Genomic DNA, 26,967 nt, shown 5'->3' on the forward strand with positions numbered 1-26,967 from the left:
CATGTAATCTCCTTACTACGGGGGTGACACACTGTAACAATCCTCCTCCTCATGTAATCTCCTTACTACTGGGGTGACACACTGTAACAAACCTCCTCCTCATGTAATCAACTTACTACTGGAGTGACACACTGTAACAAACCTCCTGCTCATGTAATCTCCTTACTACTGGGGTGACACACTGTAACAAACCTCCTCCTCATGTAACCTCCTTACTACTGGGGTGACACACTGTAACAAACCCCCTCCTCATATAATCTCCTTACTACTGGGGGGACACGCTGTAACAAACCTCCTCCTCATGTAATCACCTTACTACTGGGGTGACACACTGTAACAAACCCCCTCCTCATCTAATCTTACTGAGCGAGTGGTTCGGATGCTGGTTGTTAACTAACTTTCTTGCGGCAGGCAGAGCTTCGCCCCCCACCAAGAGTTCGCTCCAGGCAGCTGCCTATTTTGCCTATAGGCAGAACCGGCCCTGCATGTGAACACGACCCGAGACGGGGCAGACCTGTGATCTCCCTGTGCCTGCTGTATCCTGGATAGGCGGAGAGACGCAGAGGGATGGATTGGAGTGCAGGGGGCGGGGCTAGGTCAGTGACAGCTGTTTTGTGGCAGAGTAGCTGGGAGGAGAGAGGATCAGTCATTACAGCTTCTGCCAGGAGACAGAACAAAAGCCTTCTCATCCCCGGCAGAATGGAGCAAGCGGGGGACTTCTCCATGACCATCCCCCTGATAGTCACGGCTTTAGCCGTCATCCTCGCCACCCTCATAGTCAAACTCCGTTCTGCCAAGGAGAAGACGCCAACTGAGACTGCTGCCCAAGTGGAGGAGACCCTGGCAGAAGAACCTTCGGAGACCGAGGAGATAGACAAAGAGGAACCTATAGCAGAAGACGAAGCGGGCGAGAGGACGGAGAGTGACGGGGCCATCTCGGTGGAAGAAGTTGGCGCGGTCGAGGAGCCGCCACCGCCACCAGCCAAGGAACACGAGACCCAAGTAGAAGAGTGCGCTGCCAAGGAGAGGACCGCTTCAAGTCACTCGAGCCAAGAAGAAGAGGAGGACAGTAAGGTAAGGCTGGAGACACAATACCATGGCGGGCTCCAAAATTGGGGGCCTCCAGCTGTTGCACAACTACAACATCCAGCCTGCCCGGACAGCCAACGGCTGTCCGGGCAGGCTGGATGTTGTAGTTTTGCAACAGCTGGAGGTCCACAGTGTCAAGACCACCGCCCTATTGTATCCTTTATAGAACTTAACGAACTTCACAACCAAAACCTGTCCTAGTTTCTTCCAATATGGACGCCAGCCCGGTGCCAGAAAGGTTGGACAAAGTAGTGTTACCATCTCCGACTGCTGGCTGTCCGGGTAGGCTGGGTGTTGTAGTTTTGCAACAGCTGGAGGTCCACAGTGTTAGGACCACCGCCCCTCTGTATTGGTTATAGAACTGATAGGACTTCACATCCAAAGCTTGTCCTAGTTTCTTCCAATATGGACGCCAGCCCGGTGCCTAAAAGGTTGGACAAAGTGGTGTTACCATCTCCGACCGTGAACTGGCCGGGCAGGCTGGGTGTTGTCATTTTGCAACAGCTGGAGGTCCACAGTGTCAAGACCACCGCCCTACTGTATCGGTTATAGAACTGGTAGAGCTTCACGTCCAAAACTTGTCCTAGCTTCTTCCAATATGGACGTCAGCCCGGTGCCTAAAAGGTTGGACAAAGTAGTATTAGCATCTCCGACCGTGGGCTGGCCGGGCAGGCTGGGTGTTGTAGTTTTGCAACAGCTGGAGGTCCACAGTGTTAAGACCACCGCCCTACTTTATTGGTTATAGAACTGATAGAACTTCACATCTAAAGCTTGTCCTAGCTTCTTCCAATATGGACGCCAGCCCGGTGCCAAAAGTAGTTGGACAAAGTGGTGTTACCATCTCCGACCGATGACATCTCTAGATCTTCGCCTCGTCCGGTTCCTTATCTGAACTAGCAAACGTGGTCCAGGTACCTGGTCAAGTTGACTTTAAAATGGCGGCTGATGACCTTTTCAGTGCCAGCGCGTAACTGGCGTCCAGACGGCGCACAGCTGTCTGTACCCGCCCCGGCTTGGCTGCAGGTTCTTATTGTTAATGGACGGGACGGTGTGAAGTCCACGTCCTCTCGTCTGGGTATATCTCCTGCAGTAGTAGTGGAGTAGTAGTAGTCGTGGTGTCGACAGTGCCGAATATTTAATTTTTACGTATCTTTGTGATAACTTTACGAGTTGCGATAACTTGACGTGTTGCGATAACGTATATGATTATGTATATGCACAGGTAATATACCGTAACGTTCCGGCGAGTGGTGTCAGAGGTTCTGTTTATAGCTTTGTATAGCTGTAGCGTCCCCGGAATGTGGCGCAGTTATCCTACAGTAACACGTGTGCACCGCTCCCTGCAGCCCTGTCTGTCTGGCCTGGGTTTTTATTGAATTCTGCCCCTCGGAGTTAGGAATTTTGGTCTCATCCGTCTCATTTCCTGTTCACATTCCTGCCCTGTAACCCGTTGCGGTCACTGCTCCTTCCCCTCTACAGTCTGCCGCCTGGATCACACCTTTTTATGTAGTCATCTAGCAATAGCTATCAGCACAAGAAACACACTTGGATTGGTTGGCGGCCGCTGCAGCTCCCACTTGTGTCACCCAGCTTTCCGAGATACCTGAAGGACATACGGTCTGGCTATGTCACTGTCTTATAGAAGTCATTGGGACACCGATCTAACAATCACTATGGCACCCACCATAGCCGGGACGACTATGGGGTGGGTGCCATAGTGGTTGTTAGATCGGTGGTCACCCAGCTTTTCCAGAAACAAAAAGTAAACCAAAGGGCAGTGTTCCTCGACCTTTGTCTCTCCAGCTGCTGCAAAACTACAACTCTCATCATCTGACAGGCATGATGAGAGTTGTAGTTTGGCATATGCTTGGGAGCAATGCTGTAGAGCTCTTGGAAAGGAACCTGTCATCACTTTCTGCTACCTGAAGCACAGGTCATCGGGATGCTCCCCGCTTCACCAGCCTTTATTAAACCACTAGTTATCGGGGTGCTCTCCAGTTGCTTCTCCCCACTTCACCAGCCTTTATTGAACCATAAGTCGCCGGGGTGCTCTACAGCGGCTTCTCCCCGCTTCACCAGCCTTTATTAAACCACTAGTTATCGGGGTGCTCTCCAGTGACTTCTCCCCACTTCACCAGCCTTTATTGAACCATAAGTCGCCGGGGTGCTCTACAGCGGCTTCTCCCCACTTCACCAGCCTTTATTGAACCACAAGTTATCGGGGTGCTCATCAGTGGCTTCTCCCCGCTTCATCAGCCTTTATTGACCAAAAGTCAACGGGGTGCTATCCAGCGGCTTCTCCCCACTTCACCAGCCTTTATTGAACCACAAGTTATCGGGGTGCTCTCCAGTTGCTTCTCCCCGCTTCACCAGCCTTTATTGAACCACAAGTCGCCAGGGTGCTCCTCAGTGGCTTCTCCCCGCTTCACCAGCCTTTATTAAACCACTAGTTATCGGGGTGCTCTCCAGTGGCTTCTCCCCGCTTCACCAGCCTTTATTAAACCACTAGTTATCGGGGTGCTCTCCAGCAGCTTCTCCCCGCTTCACCAGCCTTTATTAAACCACTAGTTATCGGGGTGCTCTCCAGTGGCTTCTCCCCGCTTCACCAGCCTTTATTAAACCACTAGTTATCGGGGTGCTCTCCAGCAGCTTCTCCCCGCTTCACCAGCCTTTATTAAACCACTAGTTATCGGGGTGCTCTCCAGCGGCTTCTCCCTGCTTCGCCAGCCTTTATTAAACCACTGGTTATCGGGGTGCTCTCCAGTGGCTTCTCCCCGCTTCACCAGCTTTGATTGATTCAAAGATCAATAAATCAAGGCTGATGGGGTGGGAAGAAGTCACTGGAGAGCACCCCGATAACTTGTGGTTCAATAAAGGCTGGTGAAGCGGAGAGAAGCAACTGGAGAGCACCCCGATAACTTGTGGTACAATAAAGGCTGGTGAAGTGGGGAGAAGCCACTGATGAGCACCCTGTTGACTTGTGGTTCAATAAAGGCTGGTGAAGCGGGGAGATGCCGCTGGATAGCACCCCGTTGACTTTTTGTCAATAAAGGCTGGTTGAAACGGGGAGAAGTGGCTGGATAGCACCCCGTTGACTTTTGGTCAATAAAGGCTGGTGAAGTGGGGAGAAGCCGCTGGAGAGCACCCCGTTGACTTGTGGTTCAATAAAGGCTGGTGAAGCGTGAAGAAGTCACTGCCAATCTACCTGATGACTTGTGGTTCGCACAGCATGAAAAGTGCTGACAGGTTCCCTTTAGTTCTGACCGCCCTGTGTAATAGGCTGCAATTATTGTTTCGGAATATAGAACATATATATATATATAGCTAATAGAGACACGCCAGAATCCACAAGTAGTGTGTGGAGGTGTCAGATGAAATGGTAGATAAGTGCCCCTGCCTGACCCGTGTCCATGCTCTTCACACATGCACTCTCAGAGCCGGCATACACTATCCAGATGTTTTGGCAGGAGGCGGGTGATTACATAACCGTGTCGGAGTTAGAGCTGCCTTATTTGGGTTGGGTGTTATACATTAAGTCATGGCTGTCGGATCACATGTAACCTCCAGCAGATCTACATGTATGGGCGTCTCCTTATACAGAAGACCCCCCCCCCCCCCCCAAACATATTAATATCCATAAATATCTAATACATGTAGGATTGGAAAGCCTGTCCCATTAGACATCATTTTTTGGGTAAGTGTAATATTGTTGCAGTGTAAGGATGATGGGTATTGTAGTGCAGAGGGGCCCTTGTTAAGCTTTTTTCTCCTCTGACCAAACAATACTCCTTGGACTTTTTCCTCACAGCTTGTTTTGATACCCTATGCCGTGTTTCCCAACCAGGGGGCCTCCAGCTGTGGCAAAACTACAACTCCCAGCATCCCCGGACAGCCGAAGGCGTACGCTGGAAACTGTGATATATCAGTCACACAGCACTAACGTTAACCATAACCATAGGTCACTAAAGAAATTAGGTAAGAAATTAGTGTCAGCAGAGGGGCCCTTGTTCAGCTTTCTTCTCCCCTGACCAAACAATACTCCTTGGACTTTTTACTCACGACTTGTTTTGACACCCTATGCGTAAGGCGTACACAGGAAACTGTGACGTATCAGTCATGCAGCACTGACGCCAACCTTAACCATAGGTCACAAAAGAAATAAAGTTAGAAATTAGGGTCAGCAGAGGGGCCCTTGTTCAGCTTTCTTCTCCCCCGAACCAAACAATCCTCTGTGGAGTTTTTACTCACAACTTGTTTTGACACCCTATGTGAAAGGAGTATGCAGGAAACTGTAATGTATCAGTGACACAGCACTGTCGCCAACCATAACCATTGGTCACGAAAGAAATTAGGTAAGAAATTAGTATCAGCAGAGGGGCCCTTGTTCAGCTTTCTTCTCCCCTGACCAAACAATACTCCTTTTTAAAAACTGGACACCATGAACTGGAGAAGATCTATTGGAAAAACCCTACAATTTCTGTACAGTACCTAACACATGCCCTGGATCTGTCTCAGGCCTTGTTCACACGGCAGCATTCCGCAGAAGTATTCCGCTCGAAAATTCCGCTGCAGCAGAGTCCCATTGATTTTAATTAGATTCTGCTACACTGTGCACATGGCGGAAATCCCGACTCTTGACTCCTGACTCCTGCACATGACGGAAATGCACCGCCCTGTATGAGACGACACATTTCTGAGCGGTCCTAGTGCCCGCCGGAACTGTCAAATGTACGGAATGTCCACCCACTTTTCCGGGCGGACATTCCACACATTTTCGGGACCCGTGACTTGCCCCCCTTTTTAATGACCGTTTTCGCGGCGGTCCGTCCGTGTTGGGAGTTAATATATTCCTCTTTTGCCTTCTACATTTTTTTAAAAGTGAAGTAGTCCGTGCTTTGCGGCGGCAGCGCCCACCTGTAGTATTTTACATTTGATTATGACTGAAGAGGGTTAAAGGGGTACTCCTTTTTTAAGTCAACTGGTGCCAGAAAGTTAAACAGATTTGTAGATTACTTCTATTAAAAAATCTTAATCCTTCCAGTACTTATTAGCTGCTGAATACTACAGAGGAAATTATTTTCTTTTTGGAACACAGAGCTCTCTGCTGACATCATGACCACAGTGCTCTCTGCTGACATCTCTGTCCATTTTAAGAACTGTCCAGAGTAGAAGAAAATCCCCATAGAAAACATATGCTGCTCTGGACAGTTCCTAAAATGGACAGAGGTGTCAGCAGAGAGAGCTCTGTGTTCCAAAAAGAAAAGAATTTCCTCTATAGTATTCAGCAGCTAATAAGTACTGGAAGGATTAAGATTTTTTTATAGAAGTCATTTACAAATCTGTTCAACTTTCTGCCACCAGTTGATTTAAAAAAAAAGTTTTCCACCGGAGTACCCCTTTAAACCGGCTTCTTCATAGCGCCGCCTGGGAAGGGTTAACGCATGTCTTTCCCAAGTGAGTCACTGCAGCAGAAATCCAGCCTTACAAGGCGAAGATCCTCTCCCGAGTCTTGACTCACAATCGTCCATAGATTCACTTTTTCCACGTATAAAAAATACATGTTGACCGGCCCCGGGGGGCCCTGATCCCACACGTATTATCTAGGCATGGGCCCTTCATTGTTAAGGACACTCTAGGCCAGTGGTCTCCAAAATGTGGACCTCCAGATGTTGCAAAACTACAACGTCCAGCGTGCCCGGACAGCCAACGGCTGTCCGGGCATGCTGGGAATTGTAGTTTTGCAACAGCTGGAGGCACACTGGTTGAGAAACACTGGCCCAGAGAATGTCATCCATTGCCTTGAGCTGTTTTTCCCAACCAGGGTGCCTCCAGCTGTTGCCAGCAGCTATCCGGGCATGCTGGGAATTGTAGTTTTGCAACAGCTGGAGGCACCCTAGTTGGGAAACACTGGCCAAGAGAATGTCATACATTGCCTTGAGCTGTTTTTCCCAAACAGGGTGCCTCCAGCTGTTGCCAGCAGCTGTCCGGGCATGCTGGGAATTGTAGTTTTGCAACAGCTGGAGGCATCCTGGTTGGGAAACACTGGCCCAGAGAATGTCATACATTGCCGTGAGCTGTTTTTCCCAAACAGGGTGTCTCCAGCTGTTGCCAACGGCTGTCCGGGCATGCTGGTAATTGTTGTTTTGCAACAGCTGGAGGCACCCTGGTTGGGAAATACTGGCCCAGAGAATGTCATACATGCCTTGAGCTATTTTTCCCAAACAGGGTGCCTCCAGCTGTTGCCAACGGCTATCTGGGCATGCTGGGAATTGTAGTTTTGCAACAGCTGGAGGCACCCTGGTTGGGAAACACTGGCCCAGAGAATGTCATACATTGCCGTGAGCTGTTTTTCCCAAACAGGGTGTCTCCAGCTGTTGCCAACGGCTGTCCGGGCATGCTGGTAATTGTTGTTTTGCAACAGCTGGAGGCACCCTGGTTGGGAAACACTGGCCCAGAGAATGTCATACATGCCTTGAGCTATTTTTCCCAAACAGGGTGCCTCCAGCTGTTGCCAACGGCTATCTGGGCATGCTGGGAATTGTAGTTTTGCAACAGCTGGAGGCACCCTGGTTGGGAAACACTGGCCCAGAGAATGTCATACATTGCCTTGAGCTATTTTTCCCAAACAGGGTGCCTCCAGCTGTTGCCAGCAGCTGTCCGGGCATGCTGGGAGTTGTAGTTTTGCAACATCTGGAGGTCCACAGTTTGGAGACCACTGCCATAGGCTATTGTGAAGTATAGCTGGGTCCTGGCAGAGGGAATAAGCAGATTACGGATTGGATAAGATTATACAATGAAATCTTCCCTGACAGCTAATTGTAATGACAGGAGGTTACTTCACCCGAGGTCAAAGAATAGCTGCATAGTGTCTGGTGCCACGGCCACTGACTGGAGGTGTCAGGTAGCCCCCCAACAGGGCCGCTTCTGCCTATAGGCAACATAGGCAGCTGCCTAGAGCCTCCTCTTGATGGGGGCGCCGCTCTGCCTGCTGCAAGAAAGATCGTAACCAACCAACATCTGAACCATTGTCCTGTTCAAGTTTGTTATAGTGTGTAGTAAGGAGATTACATGAGGAGGAGGTTTGTTACAGTGTGTCACCCCAGTAGTAAGGAGATTACATGAGGAGGAGGTTTGTTACAGTGTGTCACCCCAGTAGTAAGGAGGTTACATGAGGAGGAGGTTTGTTACAGTGTGTCACCCCAGTAGTAAGGAGATTACATGAGGAGGAGGTTTGTTACAGTGTGTCACCCCAGTAGTAAGGAGGTTACATGAGGAGGAGGTTTGTTACAGTGTGTCACCCCAGTAGTAAGGAGAATACATGAGGAGGAGGTTTGTTACAGTGTGTCACCCCAGTAGTAAGGAGGTTACATGAGGAGGAGGTTTGTTACAGTGTGTCACCCCAGTAGTAAGGAGATTACATGAGGAGGAGGTTTGTTACAGTGTGTCACCCCAGTAGTAAGGAGGTTGCATGAGGAGGAGGTTTGTTACAGTGTGTCACCCCAGTAGTAAGGAGATTACATGAGGAGGAGGTTTGTTACAGTGTGTCACCCCAGTAGTAAGGAGATTACATGAGGAGGAGGTTTGTTACAGTGTGTCACCCCAGTAGTAAGGAGATTACATGAGGAGGAGGTTTGTTACAGTGTCACCCTAGTAGTAAGGAGGTTACATGAGGAGGAGGTTTGTTACAGTGTGTCACCCCAGTAGTAAGGAGATTACATGAGGAGGGGGTTTTTTACAGTGTGTCACCTCAGTAGTAAGGAGGTTACATGAGGAGGAGGTTTGTTACAGTGTGTCACCTCAGTAGTAAGGAGGTTACATGAGGAGGAGGTTTGTTACAGTGTGTCCCTCCAGTAGTAAGGAGATTACATGAGGAGGAGGTTTGTTACAGTGTGTCCCTCCAGTAGTAAGGAGATTACATGAGGAGGAGGTTTGTTACAGTGTGTCACCTCAGTAGTAAGGAGATTACATGAGGAGGAGGTTTGTTACAGTGTGTCACCCCAGTAGTAAGGAGATTACATGAGGAGGAGGTTTGTTACAGTGTGTCACCTCAGTAGTAAGGAGATTATATGAGGAGGAGGTTTGTTACAGTGTGTCACCCCAGTGGTAAGGTGATTACATGAGGAGGAGGTTTGTTACAGTGTGTCACCCCAGTAGTAAGGAGATTACATGAGGAGGGGGTTTGTTACAGTGTGTCACCCCAGTAGTAAGGAGATTACATGAGGAGGAGGTTTGTTACAGTGTGTCATCCCAGTAGTAAGGAGATTACATGAGGAGGAGGTTTGTTACAGTGTGTCACCTCTGTAGTAAGGAGATTACATGAGGAGGAGGTTTGTTACAGTGTGTCTCCCCAGTAGTAAGGAGATTACATGAGGAGGAGGTTTATTACAGTGTGTCACCCCAGTAGTAAGGAGATTACATGAGAAGGTTTGTTACAGTGTGTCACCCCAGTAGTAAGGAGATTACATGCGGAGGAGGTTTGTTACAGTGTGTCACCCCAGTAGTAAGGTGATTACATGAGGAGGGGGTTTATTACAGTGTGTCACCCCATTAGTAAGGAGATTACATGAGGAGGAGGTTTGTTACAGTGTGTCACCCCAGTAGTAAGGAGATTACATGAGGAGGAGGTTTGTTACAGTGTGTCACCCCAGTAGTAAGGAGATTACATGAGGAGGAGGTTTGTTACAGTGTGTCACCCCAGTAGTAAGGAGATTACATGAGGAGGAGGTTTGTCACAGTGTGTCACCGCAGTAGTGAGGAGATTACATGAGGAGGAGGTTTGTTACAGTGTGTCACCCCAGTAGTAAGGAGATTACATGAGGAGGAGGTTTGTTACAGTGTGTCACCATAACATTCAACTAGATCCACATCCAGGCAGAGAGGTGCCCCCATCAAAAGGGTGCTCTAGGCGGCTGCCTATGTTACCTATAGGCAGAGCCGGCCCTGTGTCCTCAGGGTTACATCAGCCTGACGAAGGCCAAAAAAGTGTCCATTTGGCCTTTGTCTTTTAACAAAAAAGATTATGGAGTAGTATAGTAGACTAAAATATTGCTCAGTTTCTAGAAATATGTTTATGTTTTTTGCATTGACCCCATGAATGCTGGATGCCTCTGTATAGTATCTGTATGGGGATCCACAGTGTCCATCTGGCACGTTCAGTGACTGACGTCTATTATCGGGGCAGCAGGATGGCATTCCAGGACCGTGCCAGGAATCCTGGAAATGCTTGGTGAATTCCGGAAAGGCTTATTATGGGATTGGAGATGGAGGAACCACAAGAACGAGGCCCATGAGTCGCTCATATGTTGAACAGCTAGTGGTAAAGCCTAACATTGTGGAGAATCCTATGAGAGATGGACGGAGGCCAAGGGAAGTAATGGGGATTATATGATATGAGGATAAACTATACGGTAGATCAGTCAAGACAAGTCCCCTGACTCCTCTGTACTTTTATGGGGGCAAGAATCCCCAAACAGCTGTCTACAGATGGGTAAAATCTCCTTTATGAATCCTCAGTCATGTTCTAAGGCTTCTTAATGAATCCTCAGTCATGTTCTAAGGCTTCTTAAATCTGTACTCTTGATTTCTTAAAAATCAACTGGTGCCAGAAAGCTAAACAGATTTGTAAAGGACTTCTATAAAAAAATCTTTACCCTTCCAGTACTTTTTAGCAGTTGTATGCTACAGAGGAAATTATTTTCTTTATTAATTTCTTTGTTGTCTTGTCCACAGTGCTGATGCCCATATCAGGACCTGTCCAGAGCTGGAGAAAATCCTCATAGCAAACCTATGCTGCTCTGGACAGTTCCTGACATGGACAGAGGTGTCAGCAGAAAGCACTGTGGACAAGACAAAAAAGAAAATAATTTCCTCTGTAGCATACAGCTGCTAAAAAGTACTGGAAGGGTAAAGATTTTTTTTTTTAATAGAAGTCATTTACAAATCTGTTTAACTTTCTGGCATTAGTTCATTTAAAAAAAATGTTTTTCCACCCGGGGTACCCCTTTAAACAGCCTTCCCAGTAGGCACAATGCCACAGCATATAGGAGATGTAGAAGCCCTTCAGACTTCCTCTATATAAGAAAAAGCCAAAGGAAAGTGATATGTGCAGGTATCTATAGTTTTTTCCACCGAAGTACCCCTTTAATGAATCATCAGTCATGTTCTAAGGCTTCCTGAAGAAACCTCAGTCATGTTCTAAGGCTTCCTAAAGAAACCTCAGTCATGTTCTAAGGCTTCCTAAAGAAACCTCAGTCATGTTCTAAGGCTTCCTAAAGAAACCTCAGTCATGATCTAAGGCTTCCTAAAGAAACCTCAGTCATGTTCTAAGGCTTCCTAAAGAAACCTCAGTCATGATCTAAGGCTTCCTAAAGAAACCTCAGTCATGATCTAAGGCTTCCTAAAGAAACCTCAGTCATGATCTAAGGCTTCCTAAAGAAACCTCAGTCATGTTCTAAGGCTTCCTAAAGAAACCTCAGTCATGATCTAAGGCTGCCTAAAGAAACCTCAGTCATGATCTAAGGCTTCCTAAAGAAACCTCAGTCATGATCTAAGGCTTCCTAATGAAGACCAACAATGACTTAAAAAGAAATCGAGCACTGTCGCTCTCTAATTTAACCGCTTGCCTGCCAAGAAACGCCGCCACGCTCTTCCGTCTGTTATGACACACACAATGAACATGCTCTGCCCATGCCATGTGGTCCAGGCTTATAGTCTATAATAAACCTGGGATATGTCCATAACTGATCGGCCCGGCCTCGGTGTATATCATTGTGTTCTACAGGGTATCTCCCTTACCACCCTGACGCTGATGTTATCTACCATTGTTTCTATTTTGATCGCCAAGTCCAAAAAATGGAAAACAATATTCAAGGTGATGTAAGATTAGATTGCTAAACAATGAGTAAGACTCAGTGTGTATATATATATATATATATATATATATATATATATATATTCCTGATGAATATGCCTTCCCTGGCTGGAGTTCAGAAAGTGAGTCAGTGTCATGTATAATGAGTGTGATACATTACTCAAATGCAGAGATGAGGTCGGAAACGGGCAAACATGGAGAGATGCCTGGGCCTATCAGGGGGCACGTCCTTGTGTATTACTGCCACATGGCTATAACTGAAGAATGCCTGAGGAAGGGTCTATGAGAGGGAACCAAAACGCGTTGCAATAAAGAAAATAATGGTCTCCAAGCTGTGGACCTTCACCTGTTGCAAAACGACAACTCCCAGCATGCCCGGACAGCCGTTGGCTGTCCGGGCATGCTGGGAGTTGTCGTTTTGCATCAGCTGGAGGTCCGCAGTTTGGAGACCTAAGCCTTAGACTAGGATGCTAAGTTCTGACAACTATACGAGTTCTGGTTCTTGTGCCAGTGTTGCATTCTTCTATCATGAGGACATTCCTCAGCTATTTAGCCAGTCCCCTATCTGTGATCAGCCCCATGATAGCGCCCGCTTCTGGGCCTTGTCAAGTCAGTTGTCACTGATTCCTGATAACCTATTGAACCTTTTACAAAAAGTACAGTCCTCCAAATCCTTCCATGCCAAAGTGATAACGGTTAGGACAACTGTCAGTTTGCACCCACGTGCCCTGGTCCACTTGACAGATAGGGTTGCTGGGATACTACTAAAGGTCTCAAAACCTGTCCTCAAGGACCACCAACAGTCCAGATCTTTATATGAGTGGTATAGAGCAGAGGTCCCCAACCCAGTCCTCAAGGCTACCAACAGTCCAGATCTTTATATGAGTGGTATAGAGCAGAGGACCCCAACCCAGTCCTCAAGGACCACCAACAGTCCAGATCTTTATATGACTGGTATAGAGCAGAGGTCCCCAACCCAGACCTCAAGGCCACCAACAGTCCAGATCTTTATATGACTGGTATAGAGCAGAAGTCCCCAACCCAGTCCTCAAGACCACCAACAGTCCAGATCTTTATATGACTGGTATAGAGCAGAGGTCCCCAACCCAGACCTCAAGGACCACCAACAGTCCAGATCTTTATATGACTGGTATAGAGCAGAAGTCCCAACCCAGTCCTCAAGACCACCAACAGTCCAGATCTTTATATGACTGGTATAGAGCAGAGGTCCCCAACCCAGTCCTCAAGGCCACCAACAGTCCAGATCTTTATATGAGTGGTATAGAGCAGAGGTCCCCAACCCAGTCCTCAAGACCACCAACAGTCCAGATCTTTATATGAGTGGTATAGAGCAGAGGTCCCCAACCCAGTCCTCAAGGCCACCAACAGTCCAGATCTTTATATGAGTGGTATAGAGCAGATGTCCACAACCCAGTCCTCAAGGACCACCAACAGTCCAGATCTTTATATGACTGGTATAGAGCAGAGGTCCCCAACCCAGTCCTCAAGACCACCAACAGTCCAGATCTTTATATGAGTGGTATAGAGCAGAGGTCTCCAACCCAGTCCTCAAGACCACCAACAGTCCAGATCTTTATATGAGTGGTATAGAGCAGAGGTCCCCAACACAGTCCTCAAGGACCACGAACAGTCCAGATCTTTATATGAGTGGTATAGAGCAGAGGTCTCCAACCCAGTCCTCAAGACCACCAACAGTCCAGATCTTTATATGAGTGGTATAGAGCAGAGGTCCCCAACACAGTCCTCAAGGACCACGAACAGTCCAGATCTTTATATGAGTGGTATAGAGCAGAGGACCCCAACCCAGTCCTCAAGACCACCAACAGTCCAGATCTTTATATGACTGGTATAGAGCAGAGGTCCCCAACCCAGTACTCAAGACCACCAACAGTCCAGATCTTTATATGAGTGGTATAGAGCAGAGGTCCCTAACCCAGTCCTCAAGACCACCAACAGTCCAGATCTTTATATGAGTGGTATAGAGTAGAGGTCCCCAACCCAGTCCTCAAGACCACCAACAGTCCAGATCTTTATATGACTGGTATAGAGCAGAGGTCCCCAACCCAGTCCTCAAGGCCACCAACAGTCCAGATCTTTATATGAGTGGTATAGAGCAGATGTCCCCAACCCAATCCTCAAGGACCACCAACAGTCCAGATCTTTATATGAGTGGTATAGAGCAGAGGTCCCCAACCCAGTCCTCAAGACCACCAACAGTCCAGATCTTTATATGAGTGGTATAGAACAGAGGTCCCCAACCCAGTCCTCAAGGCCACCAACAGCTCAGGATCTGAACTCTTCCCAGTCCTATTCCAATGGAGTAACTGGGAAAAACCTGGAATATTGGTGGGCCTTTAGGACTGGATTGGGGACCACTGATTTACAGTCTTTGTACTTAAACCGTTTGTTTGAGTAAACCCGTCAAGGACGTTATGTCCTCTATATACATTAGTCACAACAACGTCTGCAGGCTGTGTCTTCATTGATTCTCACCTTCTTATTAATAATAGATTGATGTTAGTATCGTAGAGATCACGAAGATCCATTTCTGTCGTCTGAGGGAATTCTGGACCCCAATGCCAAATCTGCAATGATACAGAAGCACTAATAGTTACACCCTTGTTTGTAGTCCTGAACAATACGTTTCCAGGAGATCTCTGTCCGGATATTAACATGCTAATAAATACAGGGATTTATTGGAACATGTAACAGCCGAACACCCAAGAACAATAGCCGAAGAACAGGGCGAACTGCATTGTGACTCTGCTAGGGTCATTATTTCCTTTTGATCCTATCTAGAAAACGTGTAGTATAGTACGAATGGAAACCTAAATAGAGAAGTGAGGACAGCTATTCGGAAATGAAAGGGTTAATCATTGGTGGCATTTAGTTATTTCCACAATCCCAAAAAAACTCAGTTCTGCTAGAAACGTCGTTTATTGAAGTTGCTCACATAAGTGTATACAAGACGTGTTTTGTCAACTACCTTGCCTTCCTCAGGTGTCGATACACCTGAGGAAGGCAAGGTGTCTTTGGAAACCTGACTTGTATGCACTTATATGTGCAACTTCAATAAATGACGTTTCTAGCAGAACTTGGAGAGGGCAGAGACCTTGACTTTTCTACATGAGGAAACACACTTAAAGGGGTACTTCACTGCTCAGCGTTTGGAACAAACTGTTCCGAAGACAGCGCCGGAGCTCGTGACGTTTTAGTCCCACCTCCTCATGACGTCACGCCCCCGCCCCCTCAATGCAAGTCTATGGGAGGGGGCGTGACAGCGTCACGCCCCCTCCCATAGACTTGCATTGAGGGGGCAGGGCGTGATATTATGAGGGGGCAGTATTCGCAACAGTTTGTTCCAAACGCTGAGCAGCGGAGTACCCCTTTAAGTGTGTTTCCTCATGTAGAAAAGTCAAGGTCTCTGCACTCTCCAAGTTCTGCTAGAAACGTTGTTTATTGAAGTTGCACATATAAGTGTATACAAGTCGGGTTTCGAAAGACACCTTGCCTTCCTCAGGTGTATCGACACCTGAGGAAGGCAAGGTAGTTGACAAAGCACGTCTTGTATACACTTATGTGTGCAACTTCAATAAACGACGTTTCTAGCAGAACTGAGTTATTTTTGGATTGTGGAAATAACTAAATGCCACCAACGATTAACCCTTTCATTTCCGAATAGCTGTCCTCACTTCTCTATTTAGGTTTCCATTCGTACTATACTACACGTTTAGAGACACATGAGGAAGGCAAGGCAGTTGACAAAACATGTCTTGCATATAAATATCGGGATCATTCTAAATGTTAATGAGCAGTATTTATAGCCAGATTCCACATAGGTGTGCCAAAGGCAAATTACATAATGGCGCCCTGGCATGATTGGATCTAAACAAGCTTGGCAAGTTATGGTTGATTAAAATAATTGTCTATGTAGATTATATGTGTGTGCATGTATGGAGTTTAAAAAAAATTTAATAAATCAACTAGTGTCAGAACGTTAAACCGATTTGTTAATTACTTCTATTAAAAAAAATCTTAATCCTTCCAGTACTTATCAGCTGCTGTATGCTGAAGAGGAAGTTGTGTAGTTCTTTCCAGTCTGACCACAGTGCTCTCTGCTGCCACCTCTGGCCGTGTCAGGAACTGTCCAGAGTAGGAGCAAATCCGCATAACAAACCTCTCCTGCTCTGGACAGTTCCTGACAAGGACAGAGGTGTCAGCAGAGAGCACTGTGGTCAGACAGATAAGAACTACACAACTTCCTCTGGAGCGTACAGCAGCTGATAAGTACTGGAAGGATAACGATTTTTAATAGAAGTAATTTACAAATCTGTTTAACTTTCTGGCACCAGTTGATAAAAAAAAAAAAAAAAAAGTTTTCCACCAGAGTACCCCTTTAAGCTTTGACTTACACCTTGAGTAGTAACTGTGAAGATAGAATGGTGCCTGGTGGTTCTAGGTTCTCCCACATCAGTAGTCTCAAACTGTGGCCCTCCAGATGTTGCAAAACTTCAACTCCCAGCATGCCAGTTTGAGACCACTGTCCTACATGAAAGATCCCAAAAGGTTCCAGCAGATGGTAACCCCATTTGTCCCCCTTTCATGAGGGTGCAAACCTCACAATTCAAACTCCTATTAGTAGTGCAGGTTCTTCGCAGCCTTAATGCAGACTGACTCTCCCCTAGTCTTAAAGCCCAGTGACGAGCTGTCTTCAGCACCTGTGCTGATCTGGACTAGTCTGAAAACCTGGAGCGGCCCAAGAAGGGGATGAAAAGCCCCACTGCCAATCCTGCCTTTCATCCCATTAAAATCCAAGGATTTACGAAGTTCCTAGCAAATCTCACCAGGAATATGATTAAATCTTGAACAACTTCAGTGACGGCCATGTTTTTCTTACAGGAAGAAGACTTTGAAACGGAAAGCGATAAGGTTTTAAAGATCAGTGAAGCAGATGATGCAGGTGAGTGAGATTCTCTGGCCATTGCCATCGTGTAGAATATCCAACCTTCCATGCTATATGGGTATTATGGGTGTTATGGTCTTATATGGGTATTATGGGTGTTATGACCTTATATGGGTATTATGGGTGTTATGGCCTTATATGGGTATTATGGGTGTTATGGTCTTATATGGGTATTATGGGTGTTATGGTCTTATATGGGTATTATGGGTGTTATGGTCTTATATGGGTATTATGGGTGTTATGGTCTTATATGGGTATTATGGGTGTTATGGCCTTATATGGGTATTATGGGTGTTATGACCTTATATGGGTATTATGGGTGTTATGGCCTTATATGGGTATTATGGGTGTTATGGTCTTATATGGGTATTATGGGTGCTATGGTCTTATATGGGTATTATGGGTGTTATGGTCTTATATGGGTATTATGGGTGTTATGGTCTTATATGGGTATTATGGGTGTTATGGTCTTATATGGGTATTATGGGTGTTATGGTCTTATATGGGTATTATGGGTGTTATGGTCTTATATGGGTATTATGGTCTTATATGGGTATTATGGTCTTATATGGGTGTTATGGGTGTTATGGTCTTATATGGGTATTATGGGTGTTATGGTCTTATATGGGTATTATGGGTGTTATGGTCTTATATGGGTATTATGGGTGTTATGGTCTTATATGGGTATTATGGGTGTTATGGTCTTATATGGGTGTTATGGGTGTTATGGTCTTATATGGGTATTATGGGTGTTATGGTCTTATATGGGTATTATGGGTGTTATGGCCTTATATGGGTGTTATGGGTGTTATGGTCTTATATGGGTATTATGGTCTTATATGGGTATTATGGTCTTATATGGGTGTTATGGGTGTTATGGTCTTATATGGGTATTATGGGTGTTATGGTCTTATATGGGTATTATGGGTGTTATGGTCTTATATGGGTATTATGGGTGTTATGGTCTTATATGGGTATTATGGGTGTTATGGCCTTATATGGATATTATGGGTGTTATGGCCTTATATGGGTATTATGGGTGTTATGGTCTTATATGGGTATTATGGGTATTATGGTCTTATATGGATATTATGGGTGTTATGGCCTTATATGGGTATTATGGGTGTTATGGTCTTATATAGGTATTATGGGTGTTATTGCCTTATATGGGTATTATGGGTGTTATGGCCTTATATGGGTATTATGGGTGTTATGGCCTTATATGGGTATTATGGGTGTTATGGTCTTATATGGGTATTATGGTCTTATATGGGTATTATGGGTGTTATGGCCTTATATGGATATTATGGGTGTTATGGTCTTATATGGGTATTATGGGTGTTATGGTCTTATATGGGTATTATGGGTGTTATGGTCTTATATGGGTATTATGGGTGTTATGGTCTTATATGGGTATTATGGGTGTTATGGCCTTATATGGGTGTTATGGGTGTTATGGTCTTATATGGGTATTATGGTCTTATATGGGTATTATGGTCTTATATGGGTGTTATGGGTGTTATGGTCTTATATGGGTATTATGGGTGTTATGGTCTTATATGGGTATTATGGGTGTTATGGTCTTATATGGGTATTATGGGTGTTATGGTCTTATATGGGTATTATGGGTGTTATGACCTTATATGGATATTATGGGTGTTATGGCCTTATATGGGTATTATGGGTGTTATGGTCTTATATGGGTATTATGGGTATTATGGTCTTATATGGATATTATGGGTGTTATGGCCTTATATGGGTATTATGGGTGTTATGGTCTTATATAGGTATTATGGGTGTTATTGCCTTATATGGGTATTATGGGTGTTATGGCCTTATATGGGTATTATGGGTGTTATGGCCTTATATGGGTATTATGGGTGTTATGGTCTTATATGGGTATTATGGTCTTATATGGGTATTATGGGTGTTATGGCCTTATATGGATATTATGGGTGTTATGGTCTTATATGGGTATTATGGGTGTTATGGTCTTATATGGGTATTATGGGTGTTATGGCCTTATATGGGTATTATGGGTGTTATGGTCTTATATGGGTATTATGGGTGTTATGGTCTTATATGGGTATTATGGGTGTTATGGTCTTATATGGGTATTATGGGTGTTATGGCCTTATATGGGTATTATGGGTGTTATGGCCTTATATGGGTATTATGGGTGTTATGGCCTTATATGGGTATAATGGGTGTTATGGTCTTATATGGGTATTATGGGTGTTATGGTCTTATATGGGTATTATGGGTGTTATGGTCTTATATGGGTATTATGGGTGCTATGGCCTTATATGGGTATTATGGGTGTTATGGTCTTATATGGGTATAATGGGTGTTATGGTCTTATATGGGTATTATGGGTGTTATGGTCTTATATGGGTATTATGGGTGTTATGGTCTTATATGGGTATTATGGGTGTTATGACCTTATATGGGTATTATGGGTGTTATGGCCTTATATGGGTATTATGGGTGTTATGGCCTTATATGGGTATTATGGCCTTATATGGGTATTATGGGTGTTATGGCCTTATATGGGTATTATGGGTGTTATGGCCTTATATGGGTATTATGGGTGTTATGGCCTTATATGGGTATTATGGGTGTTATGGCCTTATATGGGTATTATGGTCTTATATGGGTATTATGGGTATTATGGTCTTATATGGGTATTATGAGTATTATGGGTATTATGGTCTTATATGGGTATTATGGGTGTTATGGCCTTATATGGGTATTATGGCCTTATATGGGTATAATGGGTGTTATGGTTTTATATGGGTATTATGGGTGTTATGGCCTTATATGGGTATTATGGGTGTTATGGTCTTATATGGGTATTATGGTCTTATATGGGTATTATGGGTGTTATGGCCTTATATGGGTATTATGGGTGTTATGGTCTTATATGGGTATTATGGGTGTTATGACCTTATATGGGTATTATGGGTGTTATGGTCTTATATGGGTATTATGGGTGTTATGGCCTTATATGGGTATTATGGATGTTATGACCTTATATGGGTATTATGGGTGTTATGGTCTTATATGGGTATTATGGGTGTTATGGCCTTATATGGGTATTATGGGTGTTATGACCTTATATGGGTATTATGGGTGTTATGGTCTTATATGGGTATTATGGGTGTTATGACCTTATATGAGTATTATGGGTGTTATGGTCTTATATGGGTATTATGGGTGTTATGGTCTTATATGGGTATTATGGGTGTTATGGTCTTATATGGGTATTATGGGTGTTATGACCTTATATGGGTATTATGGGTGTTATGACCTTATATGGGTATTATGGGTGTTATGGTCTTATATGGGTATTATGGGTGTTATGGCCTTATATGGGTATTATGGGTGTTATGACCTTATATGGGTATTATGGGTGTTATGGTCTTATATGGGTATTATGGGTGTTATGGCCTTATATGGGTATTATGGGTGTTATGGCCTTATATGGGTATTATGGGTGTTATGGTCTTATATGGGTATTATGGGTGTTATGGTCTTATATGGGTATTATGGGTGCTATGGTCTTATATGGGTATTATGGGTGTTATGGTCTTATATGGGTATTATGGGTGTTATGGTCTTATATGGGTATTATGGGTGTTATGGCCTTATATGGGTATTATGGGTGTTATGGCCTTATATGGATATTATGGGTGTTATGGTCTTATATGGGTATTATGGGTGTTATGACCTTATATGAGTATTATGGGTGTTATGGTCTTATATGGGTATTATGGGTGTTATGGTCTTATATGGGTATTATGGGTGTTATGGTCTTATATGGGTATTATGGGTGTTATGGTCTTATATGGGTATTATGGGTGTTATGACCTTATATGGGTATTATGGGTGTTATGACCTTATATGGGTATTATGGGTGTTATGGCCTTATATGGGTATTATGGGTGTTATGACCTTATATGGGTATTATGGGTGTTATGGTCTTATATGGGTATTATGGGTGTTATGACCTTATATGGGTATTATGGGTGTTATGACCTTATATGGATATTATGGGTGTTATGGCCTTATATGGATATTATGGGTGTTATGGCCTTATATGGGTATTATGGGTGTTATGACCTTATATGGATATTATGGGTGTTATGGTCTTATATGGGTATTATGGGTGTTATGGTCTTATATGGGTATTATGGGTGTTATGGTCTTATATGGGTATTATGGGTGTTATGACCTTATATGGGTATTATGGGTGTTATGACCTTATATGGGTATTATGGGTGTTATGGCCTTATATGGATATTATGGGTGTTATGGCCTTATATGGGTATTATGGGTGTTATGACCTTATATGGGTATTATGGGTGTTATGGTCTTATATGGGTATTATGGGTGTTATGACCTTAGATGAATATTATGGGTGTTATGGTCATCACCTTTACTGCATGTTCATCTTTTGTTTAGTGGCCTTCTTTTTTGCTACATTATAGTAGCCATATGCATAGTTAGCACTGTAATACTGTGGTCCTAGTTTTTTTTTTTTATCTGGCCAAGGTCATGCACAAGGACCCTAAATGATCTCTTTGTTTCACATGGTTTTCCTCCTAATAATTTTCTTCCAATGAAATTGACTCTAGTGTTTTTGATCTCCCGCATGGGGCCCCGGCTCTCTTGCCAAATAGTGCGTGCCGACCACCGCACAAAGAGACACCCTACATGCCCCCTCAATGCAGCGCTCCGGCTCTCCCATAGAGTTGTGTTGAGGAGGAGTGTTAGCCGCCACTTTGTGCGGTGGTCGGACACGCCCCCTTCCTGCGGTCTGCCTTGGTCCCATACCTGAGATCCGACCGCTGGGGCCAGGGACGTGCACACATAGACTCAAAAGGGGGCTTGAGCCCCTGCCCTATGATGCCCTCACTGACTGGACCTCCGTGGAGTGATGGGGTCTCATTCAGCTGACATGACTGTCGGGGGTCCCTGATCTCAGGAATTTTGTTGTAATAACATATGTAAGGTTTTTTTTTTTTTATAAAACATTTTTTCTATAATTAGAAGTGCCCTTTATTCTATTTAAGCCCTTGACCCCCAAAATGTCTGTGCACGCCCTTGGCTGGGGCCCCCTGTGAACTGACACTTATCCCCTATCCTAAGGATAGAGGATACATTTTTATATACCAAAATTCCCCTCATAAGATGTACTCCAGCTTTTACAAACTTATCTCCTATCCACAGGATAGAGGATAAGTGTCCAACCCACTGGGACCCCCCACAAGTTCCTAAATGGCACCCGACTCCCCACACTGTGCTCTGGCCGCCGCCTTTCAAGCTATACTCGTCTTGGCAGTCGTCGAGTCGTCAATCAATCACCAGAAACAGCAGTGTCCCATCTCAATCGCTGATTGGCTGAGCGGGCCGTCGCTACCAAGACTAGTACGTATCGGAAGATGGGGGCCGGAGGGCAGAAAAGGGCCACATTCTGGAGGAAGTGAGGGTCCCATGGGTCCTATGGTGTTTTTTTTTTTTTTTTAAAGCTGGATAACCCTTTAAAGGGGTACTCTGGGTGAAAACATTATTATTATTATTTTTTTTAAATCAACTGGTGCCAGAAAGTTAAACAGATTTGTAAATTACGTCTATTAAAAAATCTTAACCCTTCCAGTACTTTTTAGCAGCTGTATCCTAAAGGGGAAATTCTTTTTTGTCTTGTCCACAGTGCTCTCTGATGCCCGTATCAGGAACTGTCCAGAGCAGGAGGAAATCCGCATAGCAAACCCATGCTGCTCTGGACAGTCCCTGACACGGACAGAGGTGTCAGCAGAGAACAACTGTGGACAAGACAAAAAAGATTAAAAAAGAAAAGAATTTCCTCTGTAGCATACAGCTACTAAAAAGTACTGGAAGGGTAAAGATTTTTTAATAGAAGTAATTTACAAATCTGTTTAACTTTCTGGCACCAGTTGATTTAAATAAAAATGTTTTCCACCGGGTTACCCCTTTAAACAAACAGTGAGCAAATAGCAGCTCCATAGGTAAAACATTTAAATAACTGTTCTAAGCAATGTCTAATAACTATGCTATTGCTATCAATAATAAGATATGTGGTGGTCACAAGCCTCGGGTTCCAGGCAGTGCGCCGCTCGTGATGTCACGGCCACGCCCTCTCAATGCAAGTCTAAGCGACGGGACCCCCGCGAGCTCCCTGCTGCACCTGGCGTTCATTTAAAGTGTCGGGTGCAGCACCGGAGGCTCGTGACATCACTGCCACGCCCCCTCAATGCAAGTCTATCGGAGGGGGCGTGACGTCCGTCACGCCCCCTCCCATGGACTTGCATTGAGGGGGCGTAGCAGTGACGTCACGAGCGGGGCATGCCTGTGATGTCACAAGCCTCCGCCCTTCATCGCCAGTCATCCGGCACGGAGCAAAGTTCGCTTCATGCACCGGATGTCTGGGGTGCCGCAGCCGAGATCACGGGAGTCCCACCACTGGGGACCCCCGCGATCAGACATCTTATCCCCTATCCTTTAGATTGGGGATAAGATGTCTAGGGGCGGAGTACCCCTTTGAAGTGTGACATGACGTTGCCGTTTCACGCACAAAACTGCGCACCTGGCGCGCATACTACACTTTTCAAGGAGAGAGCTATGGGCGAAAAACAAGCCGAATTGGGGAGATTATTTTCCCGTTTTATGGAAAGTGACTATAGGAAGGAGGGTTTGGAGACTAGAAATGGTGATGAAGCCCCCAGGGTCAGGAAACCACTACAGCCCGAGTGGCTCTGTGGTGACTAGGTGGTGCAGGTAATAGTGTAGGGTATGTTGGTATTTAACCCTTAACTGTTGTGACGCCAGGATGAGGTTTCCTTAGATAAACTGTCCTACCGCCAACCGTCCCAGAAACAGTAGGGAGAAATAATTGAATGTCCACAGCAGATATTTGATGAAACCGGAATAGACTTTACTGCATATTTTATGCAACTGCAGATAACAGAAGAGTCTTTATATAGAGGACCGTAGTTCAGGCTCCTCACAGGTTTGCTGGGACGTTATAGATCAATGAGCTATGATTTGCTAGCCACTGTGCTACTGATTGAAGATAATTGAGTTGCAGTAGTCACACAGGATTTTAGTAGTTTTGAGCTGGATGACTCACGGTTTAGTGGCTGCGGAAGATAAGGCTTCAGGCCTAGTTTAAATTCATGATGAGATATAGATTGATGTGCTTGTTTTGAAGTGCAGGGACCAAGAGCAGGAAAAAGAGAGCGAATCTAGTGGCAGCAGCCCCTTATATACTAAGGAGGATGGACAAAGCTTATCGGTCAGCAGAACCTGTCAGTCCTGACCTCTGGAACTCTGGGCATATCACATGACTCAAAGGTCCTTAAACCATAGCATAACATAAATTAAAGGCACGTGACCTCTATGGTCCTATACAGAGGTATCCTATCTGAATTAAATATATAAATATATATATTGCATATAAACATATTGAGAGGCGACTAGGGGTTGGCCCTCCAGGAGAGCACATTAGCATGGAGGGACTCTGGCTGAGGGGACTCCAGACAAAAGGGACAGGACACGTCCTGTACCGGGAGACCACAGCTCCAACCAGTGAGATCATGTGACCAAACTATAGGATGAAATCGCTGATCAATCCTCCTTATAACCCCCTTTCAGGCCGTGTTCACACAAGGCATTTAATTTGCTGAGCGGCCACTAACTACCCTGCAAATTTACCAAAATTTTCTGTAAAATTACAGCAGTAATTACAGCCTCAAAGGGTTTATCCAGCACATAAGAACTTATCCACAAGACAGGGGGTTTGCCATGTAAACCACACCTACTTTGCCCAACAAACGCACCCTCTGGCGCGGACGTTGCGGGTATTGGTATTATGGTTTCTTTTCCTTCGTTGGCCATTTGGTGAGGGTCCTGTTGGTCCCACAATTATCCACAGTGCTCATAACTACAGGTCTGAGCAAATGATTCCGGCGCGAGGTTACGCTTTATCAGCTGGAATAATCTCCAGCTAACTAGATTGCTGAGATGAAAGCGAGCAATCCCTAAACTGTTGTCATTTGTCAAATCCTATGTCTGGACAGAGGCGTCTGTCACGTCACATGCCTCTCAGTAAATGGGATTTGATGATGTACGATGATCAGATGTTTAGCGAAATCCACTCTTAGAGACTGTTTTGTGTATTCCGGGAGAGGAGACGTACCCGCCCACAGCTCTTCTGGCATGTTCCTTTTAGCGGGCACTGCCAGTCTGTTGGCAAACAAGCAGACACTAATGAGAGCTTACTGGGAGCATTGTGTATGAAGTGGTGTAGGTGTCTGTAGGGAAGCGGTGACCCCATAAATAGGGCCCTTCTGATCCGAACAATGGGACGTTTGTCAGTGTCGCGGCTCCAAAACGAATCACTAGGCAGAATGGTAATATTAGAGAAGACCATTGCTCCATCTAGCTGACTATTCCTACCTGACTAAGACCTCCAAAACAAATGGATGTCTCCAGATGTTGCAAAACTTCAACTCCCAGCATGCCCGGACAGCCAACGGCTGTCCGGGCATGCTGGGAGTTAAATTTTGCAACATCTGGAGGGCAAACCTTACAATTCAAACTCCTATTAGTGGTGCAGGTTCCTCACAGCCTTACTTGTAGACTGACTCTCCCCTAGTCTTAAAGCCCAGTATCAAGCTGTCTTCAGCACCTGTGCTGATCTGGACAAGTCTGAAAACTTGGAGTGGCCGTTGGTTGTCCGGGCATGCTGGGAGTTGAATTTTGCAACATCTGCAGGGCATACTTTACAATTCAAACTCCTATTAGTGGTGCAGGTTCCTCACAGCTTTACTTGTAGACTGACTCTCCCCTAGTCTTAAAGCCCAGTATCGAGCTGTCTTCAGCACCTGTGCTGATCTGGACAAGTCTGAAAACTTGGAGTGGCCGTTGGTTGTCCGGGCATGCTGGGAGTTGAATTTTGCAACATCTGCAGGGCAAACTTTACAATTCAAACTCCTATTAGTGGTGCAGGTTCCTCACAGCTTTACTTGTAGACTGACTCTCCCCTAGTCTTAAAGCCCAGTATCGAGCTGTCTTCAGCACCTGTGCTGATCTGGACAAGTCTGAATACTTGGAGTGGCCGTTGGTTGTCCGGGCATGCTGGGAGTTGAAGTTTTGCAACGTCTGGAGGGCAACTGTTTGAGACCACTGTCCCACGAGAAAAATACCAAAAGATCCAGCAGATGTAACCCCTGTTTTTGTTCCCCTTTTCAGGGTGCAAACCTTACAATTCAAACTCCTATTAGTGGTGCAGGTTCCTCACAGCTTTACTTGAAGACTGACTCTCCCCTAGTCTTAAAGCCCAGTGACGAGCTGTCTTCAGCACCTGTGCTGATCTGGACTAGTCTAAAAAACCTGGAGTGGCCGTCGGCTGTCCGGGCATGCTGGGAGTTGAAGTTTTGCAACATCTGGAAGGCCAACATAAAATCTAGTTTTAACCTAGACTTAAAGAAGTCCAGTGCTAAGAAATTTATCCTCTATAGGACCCCCTAGATCTCCCGTACGGGGCACCGGCTTGGCCCCAGTTGAGCTGCTAGAGTGCGATTCATACACAGCAGGTCAGCTGGTACAAACACGCCCCCTCCATTCATCTCCTGTGTCTCCGCCTCTCCCATAGAGATGAATGGAGGGGGGTGTGTTTGTACCGGCTGACCCCTCTTTTCATCTCAGCCGAGGCCGCATGGGGGGGTCGCAGCAGTCAGACCCCCGCTATCAGATGCTTATCCCCTATTTGGGGGATACATTTCTTAGCACTGGACTTCTTCTTTCAATAATAATGCATTTCAGGAAATGTATACAATAGAAGCTCTTGGCCCGAATGCAAATGCTTTTCCAGGGTCCACCGATAGTCCACTAATGATATCACAGCTCTGTAGACCAAGTATGTTTATGTATGGCTCTGAATAACATCAGGTGGCATCACTATCCAACTAGGACAATACATTATTGTGCCGCCATACTGTGC

At 45.4% G+C, this 26,967-nt stretch overlaps 1 protein-coding gene across 3 annotated transcripts in view; it reads left to right on the forward strand.

The window, feature by feature from the left end:
- Window positions 1-611: 611 nt before the first annotated feature.
- MXRA7 (matrix remodeling associated 7) overlaps window positions 612-26,967 on the forward strand; it is a 45,698-nt gene continuing 19,342 nt past the window's right edge. For 2 of the 3 annotated variants that reach the window (XM_056549865.1, XM_056549867.1), the window contains exons 1-2: window positions 612-1,074; window positions 16,880-16,940. In XM_056549865.1, coding sequence (XP_056405840.1) covers window positions 700-1,074; window positions 16,880-16,940 — 436 coding nt within the window. In that variant the 5' untranslated portion in view covers window positions 612-699. The remainder of the gene's footprint in view (window positions 1,075-16,879; window positions 16,941-26,967) is intronic. The other variant, XM_056549866.1, reaches the window with a different exon arrangement.

Source organism: Hyla sarda, chromosome 13, assembly GCF_029499605.1.
Source record: "Hyla sarda isolate aHylSar1 chromosome 13, aHylSar1.hap1, whole genome shotgun sequence".
NCBI lineage: Eukaryota > Metazoa > Chordata > Amphibia > Anura > Hylidae > Hyla > Hyla sarda.